Below are 14,961 nucleotides of genomic sequence, written 5' to 3'. Positions count from 1 at the left end.
ATTGTATATCCCTAGAGATTTATTTTCTATTTTCGCTTCCGCATTTCGGATCTGTTATCGGGTCAAACTATGGTTCATTACACAACGCACTAGCTTAAAAAATCAGGGCCGTCACACCAATTGTCCCACCAGAAGGAAGTGTGAGTGCCATTGCTAATCATGTGCTTGATAAACAGTCTAGCAGGGTGCTTAAGTTGGAAAATTTTCTTCCAACTCCAAGAACAAGGTTGTGGGAACTTGAGAGTCTAGATATTTCCATCTTTGATATGGTGAGATTGACACCACCTAAACCAAAATCTGTTTGTATCATCAGATTGCAGGTCCCAAATATACCTCAAGATGCGAGCTTTATTTGCAACCTCCGAGTTAGGAATCCCTAATCCACCAACAATTTTTGGTCCGCACACCCTACTCCACAAGTCACAAAAAATGAAACTTTTTACTTCATTTATTTTCATAAAGATTTGTTTTTATTTTATTATTACATATATATTTAAATATTTTTTAGGAGGGAGTATACAAGAGTGTTGTTTCCTTCATATCTGACTTATTTTATTATTACATAATATTTAAATATTTTATAGAGGGAGTATACAATAAAATGTTGTTTTTTTATCTTTGACTTTGATGGTGTGACATTGAAGTGTGAACATGTAACAAAAGGGTGCTTTTTTTCCAAAACATTAAAAAAAAAAAAAAAGTTAATTAAAATTTCAAACATGCAAAAGGTCTTCCACCAATCATAAGACTCTTCCTCTCAAAAGTCAGTCTATAGTGAACAAACACGTTATAGCCAAATAACGGTCTGTTGACACAAACCCGTATTCTCAGAAAATTACAAACCACCAATTTAGTTTTCACTTTCCTCAACAAACACGTTATAGCCAAATATCGGTCTGTTGATACACACAAACAAAAATCTCAAAACCATCGTCACAAACCCGTATTCTCAGAAAATTACAAACCACCATTTTAGTTTTCACTTTCCTCTCAATCTTTTCCCCCAATTTTCAGATCCAAATAGTGTTCAAAATCCCAAATTTTGATCACACCAGTCCACTCTCTTCATGGGCAGCCATGTCCAAGTATAGTAATTTCGTCCAAAGTCTCATCAAACCCTTCAAATTCAACTCCAAGAAAGGTATATATATATATATATATATATATATATATACATACACATACCCACATATGTGATATATAGATGTGTTTGTGCATATTTATACTGTTAATTACTATTATATTCACTCTTGTTTCTTTGCTCTGTCATTTGATTAATCAGAAGAACGAGACGAAGAAAACTTGGAAAAGATCGCGGCAAAAGAACAGAAGTTATTCCCTTTTGAAACCCTAGTTTCTGCAACCAAAGATTTCCACTCTAATCACAAGCTTGGGGAAGGCGGGTTTGGTCCTGTATACAAGGTAATTGCTAGTCATTTATAAATTGGCTCAATCATAGTCATTGAAAACTTATATGCATACATTCATATACTTATACATTTTCATATATGCACAAACACTTGTATAATTGTCCACATTGAGGATAATGCTAGGAGAAGGGGAGGACCAAAGTTAACACGGTTCGACTTAGGCTATGGTCTTAGATAGAGCGGAATGGAAGAATAGGATTCATGTAGCCGACCCCAAATAGCTGCGAAAAAGGCTTTGTTTGTTGTTGTTGCTGCTGCTGCTGCAAAAACATATATAATTGTTAGGTGTTTGAACATGTAGGGAAAGTTGGAGGATGGGAGAGAGATTGCGGTCAAGAAATTGTCGCAGAACTCGAATCAGGGGAAGAAAGAGTTCACAAATGAGGCGAAGCTTCTTGCTCGTGTGCAGCACCGCTATGTTGTAACATTATTGGGATACTGCACACATGGTGCTGAGAAGCTACTTGTGTACGAGTATGTAGCAAATGAGAGCCTTGACAAGCTTCTCTTCGGCAAGTTCTCTTCTGCTTTAATCTTTTTCAACGTTCTATTATTGTCTCAAATAAGTTCATTGAAAGAAAAAAGAGAGAGAAAAGCAAAGTGGGATAGGGAAGAAACGTTAAATTAAGGAATTATATTTGAGTTTTACATCTTGGTTAGGTCCTAAGTTCAAACGAGGATGATTGCATTATTGGCTACTTATGTGACTATAGATGTGTGTTATATTAACTCAAATTTTATAATAATTGTAAATTATGTTAAACAGAAAGGAGTTTGTGCTCATAATTTCACATGACCTTTTATTTGATTGAGTTAGCACTTGGCCATGCTGAACTTAATCAATCTAACTTTTTTTTTTTTTTTTTTTTCACAAAATTACTGAAATTTCAAGCCATGAAGAATGATGGCTAAAATGAAAATAATATTCTCTTTGGTGTAAATTCAACAACGAGCATTTTAGGTTTTGTGGGCATGCATTGTTTGTGTATTTGTGTTAAATATTAAGAAGGATAATGCAAATAAGATCCAGCTGCCGAGCTTTGCTTGTTAAATTTCTAATGGAGGCATAAAATTCAATTGGCTTTCACGAATAGCTAATATATATCACCATGTGCGCATTAAAGTATTGTAGATTGTGTAAAAAAAGGGTTAATTGCATAAAACTTCCCTGAACTGTTCTCTCTCTCTCAAGAAACCCCATTGAACTACAATTTAGAGAATTAACCCACTAAACTATTCCATTTTTACAAAACACCAATGCCGTTAAGGTTCTGTTGAACTTTTAATGGTAAAGAATCGCATGCTTGTCAAGTGATGCAGCCATATTTTCATAATGACAATATTGTATTTATTACGCGTTACAAGCATACCCATTTAAATTGGGTTTTTTTTTACCCGATTTAAACCCCAACCCCTCCCACCTCCATTTTAACGAATATACCCTAACTCTACCGAAGCAAATCCTTTCAAACAAACCCTAACTAATCTCTCTCTCTAGGAATCACCGTCCATACGATTCATATCAATTTATGAATTAGAGTTGTATATATCAATTAATGGAGTGCACCAAAATGCTATGACACCGAAAAACCCTAGATGAAAAATCTCCACAGCAATCCACCATAACCTCCTCAATCCACGACAAAATCACTGTTCGGTAACCACAGGGCAGTGACAAGCAACCAAAATGAGAGATTTATTGGTTCCATCAGTCTAAGAGGCTAGTTAGATTAAGTATATTTCATTTTGTTTTTGAGACAGTCAGTCTCACTGATATTATCTCCAGCTTCAGTCATATTTAGAAGCATGAAACTGGTGGCACAGAGTTGGAATCCTATTTCTGATGATATTTGATCACATGGCAGGACCAATGCTCACCATCCCATATTGACATTATTGTTTAGAATTACCTTGACCTTCTTACTGTACAACATGTCATAATCAATCTAATGTGCTGAATTTTAGTCTCTTGACCAATTCAAAAACATAATTGTGCTGACAAGTTGCCATTTTCTGACAAGTTGTCATTTTCAACACAGAAACTATCATCAAGCTTAGTAAAATTAGAAACATGTTGTATGGTTAGTTTCATATTAATTAGCTTTATTAATTTGAGTAGAACAGACAAATAGGGTTAATATAGAGTGATAGTGATGCTGATCGAAATGGTCTTGATTAGATTCTGGTAGAAAAGATGCCCTTGATTGGAAGCGAAGGTATGATATAATTGCGGGTGTTGCTCGAGGCTTGCTCTACCTTCACGAAGACTCTCACTATCGCATTATCCATCGTGATATCAAGGCTAGCAACATCCTGCTTGACGATAAATGGGCCCCAAAGATTGCTGATTTTGGCATGGCCCGCCTCTTCCCTGAAGATCAAACTCACGTCAATACCCGCGTAGCTGGTACCAAGTAAGTCATTGAGGACCCTTTCCTTGGTCTTCTTGTTTCTTGTTTCTTGTTTCTTTTCTTTATTTTTATTTTTATTTTTTCCTTTATTATTATTATTATTATTTACCTTTTTTTATGGTAGCCACTGAATTGGGTATATCATTTCATCAAGTCCAGCTCTCTGAACTTTTTGGTAAGGTATCTAATAGATTTTTTAACTTGAAAACAGTGCGTATATGGCGCCCGAGTATGTCATGCATGGACATCTATCTGTGAAGGCAGATGTATTCAGCTTTGGGGTTCTGGTTCTGGAGCTAATCAGTGGTCAAAAGAACTCAGCTTTCAACCCAAGTCTAGATTCCCAGAATCTACCGGAATGGGTAAGAATTTTATTATATTGATGGATGCATTTCTTAATGTTGGACATTTTCTAAAAAGGCTGAAGTTTCTGGGTTAGAAACTTCGTTGCAATAATCTTTTCCGAGTGAGAAACTGTTGAAGTTGGCTTACAGGTTAACAACTTTGAATTGACAATTCCCCTATCCTTGTCTTTTATGGAAAGAAGAAAATGGAAAGGGGGAAGTAGAATATGAATATAGACTACTTCTTCCTTTCATCTCGACGCCAATGCATTTTTCTTTGAATTTGACTTGAATTAGTATGATACTGAGTAGAATCGAATTAAAAGGGAATAAGGAAATACACAAGTTCTAAGAAGTTGAGTTTTTAATTTTACTTTTTTTCTCATTAAATTTCTTGGTGTTTTTTGACTTTTTTATTTGTGCAATCCAAAATTAAAGGCAGCTGATTCAGAAACAATGATTGTAATAAATGTCATATGGACCGTACTCCGGTGCCTACCTGGTTGTTATGGACTTATGGTTAACCCAGATTTTTCTGTTGACTGTTATGCAGGCATTTAAGTTGTACAAGGAAGGCAACAGCTTGGAGGTCATGGACCCTGCATTGGTACCATCAGCAGTTCCTGATCAGGTAGCAAAGTGTATACAGATAGGGTTGCTGTGCACACAAGCTGATCCACATTTGCGGCCCACCATGCGTCGTGTGGTGGTAAGTCTATCGAAGGAGCTTGGCACACTCGAAGAACCAATTAGACCTGGACGCCCTGGTTCCAGATATAGAAGGTCTCGCCGCCCCAATTCCTCATCTTCCACTGCCCGAACTTCAGGGGACTCCAGTTCCCATACATTTGGTTCCACCACCAACACCGACTCTGCAACTGCAACTGCAACTGCAACTGCTAGCACATCAGGTCTTACGAACTCAAGATCCATAACTGCAATTGCAAGTACATCAGCTCGTACAAACCGCAGATTCGACCCTCATGGGAAACGTCCCGTGCAAGGTTAGAATCACCCTAGCTTTTAGGAAATTTTTGCTAATTCCTTTTCCGAGTATATATGTGTGTATGTTATTAATCTATGTAAATGTAAATTATGTAAGAGAGCAATGAGTTAGATGCTGTCAATGTTAGGGGGTGTCATTTTTTCAGTTATGCATGAGAAAGGACATTGAATGAATTACCATACAAAATGCATATTACATGTAATCTAAGAACTAGTATAGATTTAATTTCCGGAGTGTTAGGTCTACATTTTTGGCATTGATGGTTTATTGACGGTCTCACCCAAGGATTTAGCAACTATTTTAAGAGTGCAACTCCAACAGGTTCAGGGATTGACTCAAAAGCCTTCGGTCCAAACCAGAGTTTGACCTGGGCGGCATTTGGTAGAGCGCCTAGCTCTCCGAACATGTTCGTGTTCGAGGCCCCCCTCCTCATAGTTTGTCGAAATAAAAAAATAAAAAAATAATAAAAAATTAGAGTTTGACCTAATAAGCCTGACAAAGCTTATTTTTCTAAGTTAAGGTTACGCTCCACTCGACTTGAGCTTTTCTGAGGTTATTGCTTTGTATCAGTTTATTTTTCTAGGTTGGCAGTCAAACGTTTAAAAGGATGGAATGGAAAATAGATTTACACTAGATTTGTCCATATTTTTTTTATTTACTTCGCTCTCCAATTAAAATAATAGATTGAGACAATCAGATCTTTGAAAAATTGAAGTAATATTTTAATGAGGAAAATGCCTGTTGAAATTTACGAAAGTGCAAATTGCATTAACTGCCTTGGACTATTAGATTTTTTGAACAAAAACCCCCTTTATAGAATTTAAGAAAATTTAGGTTTTCTTTAAAATGATTTTTTATTTTAGGTTTCTTTTTCTTTTTAATTTTCAAAAAAGAGATTTGAAATTACGCATCATTAATGTGATGTTATAACTTAATAGAAATTTAATAAAATTTAGGTTTTCTGTAAAATGATTTTCATTTTATGTTCCTTTTTAATTTCCAAAAAATAAAAATTAGAAAAAAGAATTACACACTATTAAAGTGATGTTATAATGATGAAAATACCCTTTAACATAAATTTAACAAAATTTAGGTTTTCTTTAAAATGCTTTCATTTTAAGGTTTTTTTTTTTTTTTTTTTTTTTTTTTTTTTTTTTTAATTTTAAAAAAAAATGGAAAACTGTTCCAAGGTATTTTCAATTTCCTAGAGACACTTCTATTATTATTATTATTATTATTTATTTTATTTTTATTTTTATTTTTGTCCTTTTACAAATGTAATCTATTTAAATGTTTTTTTTTTTTTTTTTTTTCACAAATAGTTTTTAACAACACTATATTGAATGAGTTATTTGTATTAATTTTGATCTTATCATTGAAAAACAATTCTAAAAAATGAAATATTTTCGTCCAAGGGTATTGAAGTCCTTTGCATATTCCAAATTTAATTTTAAGGGACATTTTTGTTATTATAATATCAAAATTATGATGGTCTGAAAGTTGCAATAGAATTTTAGATAAAACTTTTAGTCAAAAAAGTTTTAGATAGCAGGTACATTTAATGTAAAAATAAAAAATAATAATAAAAAAAGATAAAAAGCCCTCATGGTGTTAATGAATTATTCTATATAAAGCACTATATTGTTTTGGCTATAAAGAGTTAATTTTTTTTTTTTTTAGTAATCTATCTTTTAGTGGTAAAGATAAGAAATTCAAATCAAATTCACCGACAATCATAAAAAAAATTAGTTATCATAAATGTTGAGAAAATTTTGATATATTTTTATTAATCACAATGAAATACATATGCATAGTCAATACAAACTTAAATTCAAACAACATTTGATGAAGTAAAACAGAAACTTTAGGATTATTTTTATAACATGAACCATACAAATAATTTATATATAGATTAAAAATAAATAAAACAGAAGAGGTTAAATAAATATGGAAAAAAATTACATAACTCTTCTATACTATCAATTTCATTAAAAAAAAATCCACTAAAATTAAACATTCCCCTAAACTAACAAAATTCATCATTTTATCCTCAAACCCGTAACTGATTTGTTAATTAGACTGTGAAATGATAAATTTAATCTTATTATTTAATATTAATTAAAAATTAAAAAATATTTTTAAAGTGACTATTTTACCCTTTCATTATTACCAAAGCGGGGCAGGAGCATTTATAAAGAACTAACCTAGCCGCCTAAAGCATCCATCGAAAGGATTTCTTTACATAAGGCCCAAATCGAATCGAATATTCACATGGATTTAGGAAAGGCCTGCTATATTTGTGCACAAGCTAAAGTTTGAAAAACTAATATTTTGGCATCCTCGTCGATCAAATGAACTGTTTGGCTACCTTGTTTCAACACATCCGTCTATATATATATATTTGGGACGTCCGGGAATGGAGAAGCATATTACCCCTGCAAGGAGATGAAAGTTCTGAACTTGGTCGGTCCTTCTTGTCCAACAAAAATGCAAAGGAACCTAAGGTCTACATCTACTGGTTCCTATTTACATACATGAGGCGCTGTAGATGAATTTCTACCTGTCTCGCCGATGCCCTTGTGTTCTGAACAGATCTGTCGGTGCCGGTTTTTATACTTTCAGATTGTCTATTCCTATCATCTTCGCCGGCCGTGTCTCTGTTTCTCCACAACTTTCCGATCATCGGACGCAACTTTCTAGCTGTCTCGCCGTTTCCCTTGTGTTCTGATCAGATCTCCTTTGTGCTAAATATCGTCCTAGATTTGCCTAAACTTAGTGTTTATGAGAATTTGTTAATTTTCAAATCCAAATCTACAGGATTCAACCAACCAGTAGAGAGAGAGAGGAGAAGAAGTTGATTAATGGCGCGCCGGAATGCAAAGAGATGGTCGGCCCAAATCTCGTCCTCCGCCGCTGTTGAAATAATCGGCGGTAACCAGGACCTGGTCATGGAGATCCTTCTGCTTGTGCCGCTGAAATCCGTCATTCGAAAACATGGTTCTCTCTAATCTCCAGTCGTACCTTCTCCAACTTCTGGCAACAACAGCACCTCTGGTCTGTTATTCGCCCGTAAATCCCGAACTCAAATCAAATACATTCCTCTCTCATGGACACGCATACAGATGATGATGACGTAAAAACCAAGTATTTAGCTGCTTTCCCTATATGTACCATGTCAATACCACAAGGAAAATGATATTTCAACGGAACTATTTGACTGATTACTTTGCAGGAATTACTTGTCCAAATAGGCCACCCCCATCTCTTTCTCTCCCATCTCCCCTCTCTCCTTTCTTTCTTTTTTTTTTTTTTTATTGTATTTCTCTTTCTAATATCTCTTTGAAATTTTTGTAATAGACGGTGAAGAATAATATAATTTGATGAGGAGTCTTCACCAAAGAAGTTTGACCGTCACACAAAACTGTAAATCAGGATAAACCCCATTATCTTGGATAAAGATAAGAATACGCTCCCCCTTCTGTGTTGGAAAAATACGAGGAATAATACTCCCCGTTCAATACAACTTGACACCTCTATAAAGAGGGCTTTTCGGGCTAACACAAAAGGTACGACACAATCCCTAAGAGAGTCTTTTAACTTTCTTTCCACCCTCTTGATCTAGCATCGACTTAATCGTCGGAGGCTCTTAGGTCGGTACCACTCCGGTACTCGATCATCTTTCTCTTCCTTTTTTAAGTACGGTCACCATGGAATCCCACATCATCAGTTGGCGCCGTCTGTAGGAAACGATACTAGTTTCCTAGAATAATAATGATGCTGCGATCCGGAGTCCATCTTGGAAAAGGAAGTCAACACCCCTCGCGTCTTGATGGAGCAAGCCACCAAGACCAATCACATGATAACAGCCACCATCAACCTGATGGCGGAAATCAATCATATGGTGATGACAGTCACCATCATGAGCATGGTGTGAACCAGTCGTATCATGATAGTGATCGTCAATTACACCATGACAACAACCAACCCGATGACCAGCCTTGCCTAAGGGGAGAAAATTCTGAGCACGCATCCCATCATGAGAGCGTGTCAAGGCATGCTCCAGAAGACGGGGAGCGTGTTGCAGCATTGGAACAGTATGTTCAGAACATTAGTCAAGGTATGAACCAACTGGTCCAGCAAAATGCAGCAATCATGCGACACTTAGCTATCCCTGCAGCACCCGTCGTGGAGGGTGACGATGATGATGACAGAGTTGGGCACAACCATGCGGGAGGTCAACGAAGAAACCGTTGTGCTTCCACGTCTCGTTCTCTAAGACAAAATATTTCTGGTGCACAGACACCTTGTCGCCGAAAAGATGTCTCCGATGCTGGAGAACACACTGAAGCTACCCACGTTGATCAGCAGATCCAGGATCTCAAATTGCAAGTAGAAGGGATGGCCCAAACCTTGAAAGGAAAAGGTCCTGCCACAGTTGATGACCTTGTTTAAAAGACGAATCTACATTTCAATCCTCGAGTGATGGCTCTCCCATTGCCAAAGAAGTTTAAGATGCCCCATCTCGAGAGTTTCGACGAAACTTGTGACCCCCTCGATCACCTGGAAACTTTCAAGTCACTAAACTTACAAGCAGTCCCAGATGAGATCATGTGCAGGGCATTCCCTACCCCCTCAAAGGATCAGCCTGTGTTTGGTTTAATAAATTGAAGCCGGGATCTATTAGCAATTTTAAAGAACTCAGTAAGCAGTTCATAGGGCATTTCATTGCAGGAAGACGACCCCAAAAATTGACTACCTATTTGCTGAATGTTAAGCAAGAGAAAGAGGAGGCGTTGCGTGATTATATTGGTCGATTTAATACAGAGATGTTACAAGTCGATGAGGTGGATGATAAGGTTGCTCTTACAGCCTTCATGGGAGGACTACAATCTTCCAAATTCCTTTTCTCTTTGTCCAAGGACCCACCAAACACTATGACAGAATTATTCATTAAGGCCCAGAAACATATGAATGCTGAAGATGCTATGAATTCCAAGAAGGGCAAAGACGACAAAAAAGGAGATAAGAAGAGGTCAACCCCTGTCTCAAAAGACGAAAGAGATTCCAAGTTCAGGAAGCCTGATAGGTCCCCGAGAGTCCCTAGAGGATGAGATAGCTACACCAACTTCACTCCCTTGAATGCTCCTATTAGTCAAATCCTTATGCAGCTCCAAGACGACCACACCTTGAAGTGGCCCCCTAAGTTAAAGTCAAATCCGATAAGAAGGTCTAAAGATAAGTATTGCAGGTTCCATAGAGACCATAGGCACAATACCGATGATTGCTTCGACTTGAGAAGCCAGATTGAGAGCCTAATTCGTTGGGGCAAGTTATATGGGTATGCAGCAGATCGTGAGAAGGGAACAGGTCAACTTATTCGCGAGAATAGGGAGAACAACCTTCCTGGGCACCAATTAGGTGAAATAAGGGTGATCTCCGGTGGACTCGCAGGTGGGGGAGAGTCGAGCTCGGCACGAAAAGCCCACGTTAGGAGAGCCCGGAGCTCCATAGGAGTCAACAAGGTTGGGATATCCAAACCCCAAACGAAGTTCCCGAGACGGAAATGTAAGGTCATCACCTTTTCGGAGGAAGATGCCAAAGGAATTCAACAGTCGCATGACGATCCATTAGTGGTGACAGTAGTCATGGCCAACTACGCAATCCATCGAGTACTAATCGACAATGGTAGTTTAGTTGACTTGTTATTCATTGATGCTTTTGACAAAATGTGTATTGGCAGAGGAAGGTTAAGGCCAACAAAATCCCCCCTCATTGGTTTTTCTGGAGAAAAAGTCTTTCCCTGGGGAATGGTTACACTTCCATTAATAACCGGGACAGGACCAAAACAAATATCTGTAATGGTGGATTTTTTATTGGTAGACTGTCCGTCTACTTACAATATAATATTAGAGAGAATGGCTCTAAATACTATGAGAGCCGTCATTTCCACATACCATTTATTGATGCGCTCTCCTACAGAGCAGGGCATTGGTGAATTAAGAGGTGACCAAGCAACAGTGAGGGAATGCTACGCAACCGCGTTGAAAATAAAACAATTAGGGGAAACATTGGCCATTGAGACACTAGAAGGGTTAATGGAGGAGGAGCCCACTCAAAGGGCAGAACTAGTAGAAGACCTTGTGGAGATAGATTTGGATAAAGAGGGAACCGGGAAAAAGATGAGTATAGGGTCACTACTTAACCCACTCATCCGAGATCCACTCGTCCAACTTCTCAGAAACAATAAAGATGTGTTTGCATGGACATATGATGACATGCCTGGCATCGACCCCTCTGTTATGCAGCATCGGCTTAATGAGGATCCGTCCTTCAAACCAATTAGACAGAAAAGACGAGTGTTTGCCCCAGAGAGGAACCGTGTTATATTACAGGAGGTCGAGAAGTTTCTGAAGGCTGACTTTATCCGAGAGGTACAATACCTCATCAAACGTGGTCCTGGTCAAGACGACAATGGCAAATGGAGGCTTTGTGTGGATTTCACAGATTTAAATAAAGCCTGCCCAAAGGATAGTTTTTTCTTTACCGAGGATCGACATGTTGGTTATAATAACCCTAATTTTAAAAGGATAGTCTCGGCATTTTATTTATTGATTTATTTTGTTTTTGGTGTGATTAATTGCGTATTTGCTTAAATTTTAATAATTGCGTATTTGCTTAAATTTTAATTGTTTATTAGTGGGTTTGCTTTACCTGTTTAATCGTGTATTTAACTGTTTTATTTTACTGTTTTATTTTATTTAACTGTTTTATTTTATTTGGTGATTTTACTGTTAAATTGTTTAGGTTGTTTGGTGAATTAAAAGTTTTAATTAATTAATTTTTGTTCTATTAAATTGGTAGCAAACATAGCGTGTATAAGATAGGTTTTGTTTATGGGCTGATTATGTTTAGGTTTAGGGTTTAGTTGGACTTAGGTATTGTTGTCTATAAATATGTACCACACGTCTAGTTAGGGTTTTAGAACGCTATTTACAATTGTGGAGGCAGAGAGAGAACATAGGAGGAGTTCAGTAGGTGGTTGTCGCTGGGGAACTTAGGAAAACGACTGTGCAAGGCTAAAGGCAAGTTCTAATCCTAACTCTATTCCTTAGGCTCGTGTTCTTTGCATATCTAATATAATTCCAGGAATATATAAAGTTTAAAATTAAACTGGTATGTATGTCTGAGATTCTTTAAACTAGATGTGGTTACAAGTTGTGTATAGGTTTTAATTTCTTCTTTGCGTAACTTCTGATTTAACTTCATGTCAATTGATGTACTAAGAGTTTAATTAGTTTGGAATATGTTAGAAAACATTGGAAGTAATCTGGATTACAGTGTTTGATTTGTTTAAACAATAAGCGTTTACAAACTGTAAGTTGCTCGTTTTGAATCCTCGTTGTATAGTTCGGGTTTCAATTGTTGTTGGTTATTAAAAAAAGAGGTTAATTGTTTCTGGAACACCTTGGAGTTGAGTTCAGACCTTAGGAACCCTAGGTTAAGAGGACAGTTTGATGGGAAGTCGGCGGACACGAGGAAGATGAAGAAACAGGAGGAGAGCCGGCTCCCGTTTAAGGGGAGCAGGCTCCCCTAAGGAGAGAGGCAGCTCCCCAAGGTGGGGAGCCGGCTCTTGAGGCATGGGAGGCGGCTCCCTCAAAGAGGGAGCTGGCTCCATGGTTTTTCAATTTTTTTATTTTTTATTTTTTTGCTAAGTTCCGGCGAGGTTAGGTTACTGTGTATGGATTTTTGGGGTTTCAGACTTCAGTTAGGGACTATGATGGTGGGTTTTAGATGGTCTAGAAGTGCAGGTTAAGGCACAGAAGGTGGTGATCAATTTACATTGTTAGAAATTTGAAAATTCAGAATTTTGTAACAACTAGCATACTGAATTGGATTCAGGAATTGTTTTTTTAAAAAAAATTCTGAGACTTGTTTTGGTAATTCTCTGTCAAGGATTATAAGTCTTTTGTCATGTATTAATGATGTAAATTAAGCATGTCAAATACTGTATTTTGTTATGCTCAGCGGGTATTGATTTAGATGTAGATTTGATAGTATCTTGCATCAAATGTTGGATTAGTATGGTTGAAGCATGATAGTTTGTCTATTTCTTTTATTATGCTCATCATGGAATTAATTGTTGTATCTCCTTGTTTAGATTTTCAATTATTGGAACAAGCATGTCAATTTGATATATCTCTATTTATGCTTATTATGGATCAGTTGATAGTTGCATGTAATAACCATTTAATCAACTGTGGAAGGAATGGATTATATGCACCGGTATGGGACGGTGTTATACTAGGGATGGATTAGCTCATGATCGCTAAATCCTACTTATATCGAAATAAGGGAATAGATTATATAATTAAAATCCTACTTATAATTAAGTCAAAGAAGTTGCACAAGTTGAATGACTAATTGGATTACTAGCTATTTATGTTAAGTCAAAGAAGCTACACAAGTTAAATGACTAACTGGACTTACTTTGGATGGATATAATGGACTTTAAATATATTTTTATGATACCGCGATATGAGCTTGAGTCTCAGAGTCGTCGGTTAGGGAGTGTATATGCAGTATGATACGTAGCTGGATATGCTAGGTTGAGGTATACCCTGTTAGGCTTAGGTACTCATGCCCACCCAGGTGTGCTTTGCATGTTGCCTTTTATTCAGGTTGAGACCCCCTGCATAGTCCAGTGAGAGTCCTGTAGTATGGATATATATATATATATATATATATATATATATATATATATATATATATACATACATACATGGCTTATATAGATATTGTTGAGTTGGTTGGAATGTATATGCGTATCGAGTCTCCGCTTGGATTGTAGTAGGATAGAACTTGTTCGTGGGCCTGGCCCACTTTTATTTTTTAGGTACTCGTTAGTTCCAGACTTAGACCTGATCGTGCTGAGTAGAGATTACTACTCACTCTTCCGACGATGTAGGACTTCTCTCCATGGTTTACTCTAGATGTTCTTTGAGTAGTTTCATTTCAGTTTGGATTATTTTTAGGGGTCCACTAGAGATGGATTCCCGAGTTGTTTAAACTATTGAAGGTTTTTGATTACCGGATTTAAGTATTTATCTTTAAAGGATTTTATTTTAGTTTCTTCCAGCTGTTAATTATTTCTTATTTCATTTTGTATTCCGTGTTCGTTTTAAATATTAATTGTTTGATATTCCCTTGGGTTTGGGCCTGGGCCTGATCAACCCGTGTCTCGGATCCGAGGGGTATCACATTGGTTAAAGGGACAGCAGGACATGAGCTATTGAGTTTCATGGATGCTTACTCTGGATACAATTAGATCCCCATGTATACTCTTGACAGTGAAAAAACTTTTTTTTTATCACTGATAAAGGTCTGTATTGCTATAAGGTAATGTCGTTCGGGTTGAAGAATGGCGGTGCCACCTATCAGAGGCTAGTTAACACAATGTTCAAGCAACAGATAGGCAGAAACATGGAAGTTTATGTGGATGACATGTTGGTAAAGAGTCTTAAGGCTAAGGACCATTTAGTTGATTTAAAGGAATCTTTTGATGTACTTAGGGCACATAAGATGCGGTTAAATCCAAGCAAATGTGCCTTTGGGGTATCCTCGGGAAAGTTTCTGGGGTATATGGTAAGTCAACGAGGAATCGAAACAAACCCTAAGAAGATTCGAGCAATATTAGATATGAGATCACCTATATCAACCAAAGAAGTCCAGAGGCTGGCAGGAAAGGTGGCAGCATTGAACAGGTTAATCTC

The 14,961-nt window shown here is 36.9% G+C and overlaps 1 protein-coding gene across 2 annotated transcripts; it reads left to right on the top strand.

Annotated features, from left to right (window-relative positions):
* The first annotated feature begins 788 nt into the window (after positions 1 to 788).
* LOC132295325 (cysteine-rich receptor-like protein kinase 43) lies at positions 789 to 5,436 on the top strand. Of its 2 annotated transcripts, none has more exons than XM_059793541.1 (6): positions 789 to 1,090; positions 1,283 to 1,422; positions 1,732 to 1,942; positions 3,610 to 3,844; positions 4,053 to 4,203; positions 4,739 to 5,436. In XM_059793541.1, exons 1-6 carry the CDS (start codon positions 1,078 to 1,080, stop codon positions 5,192 to 5,194), a joined length of 1,206 nt encoding a protein of 401 aa, XP_059649524.1. In that variant the 5' UTR covers positions 789 to 1,077; the 3' UTR covers positions 5,195 to 5,436. The 2 variants fall into 2 exon arrangements, with proteins under 2 accessions (XP_059649524.1, XP_059649523.1); XM_059793540.1 differs by having other exon boundaries at positions 792 to 1,141.
* Positions 5,437 to 14,961: the final 9,525 nt, after the last annotated feature.

The sequence above is a fragment of the Cornus florida genome, unplaced genomic scaffold, assembly GCF_030987335.1.
Source record: "Cornus florida cultivar Cherokee Brave unplaced genomic scaffold, ASM3098733v1 CherokeeBrave_3.0.0_Hap2_Chr02, whole genome shotgun sequence".
Classification (NCBI taxonomy): Eukaryota; Viridiplantae; Streptophyta; class Magnoliopsida; order Cornales; family Cornaceae; genus Cornus; species Cornus florida.
Note: the sequence above shows the minus strand (reverse complement) of the source record. Positions and strands in the feature narration are given on the sequence as shown.

Coding starts and splice junctions, on each gene's coding strand:
- LOC132295325 (XM_059793540.1), top strand. CDS start 1,078: ATGTCCAAGTATAGTAATTTCGTCCAAAGTCTCATCAAACCCTTCAAA. Junction 1,142..1,282: donor CAAATTCAACTCCAAGAAAG/GTATATATATAT, acceptor TTGATTAATCAG/AAGAACGAGACGAAGAAAAC. Junction 1,423..1,731: donor GGTTTGGTCCTGTATACAAG/GTAATTGCTAGT, acceptor TTGAACATGTAG/GGAAAGTTGGAGGATGGGAG.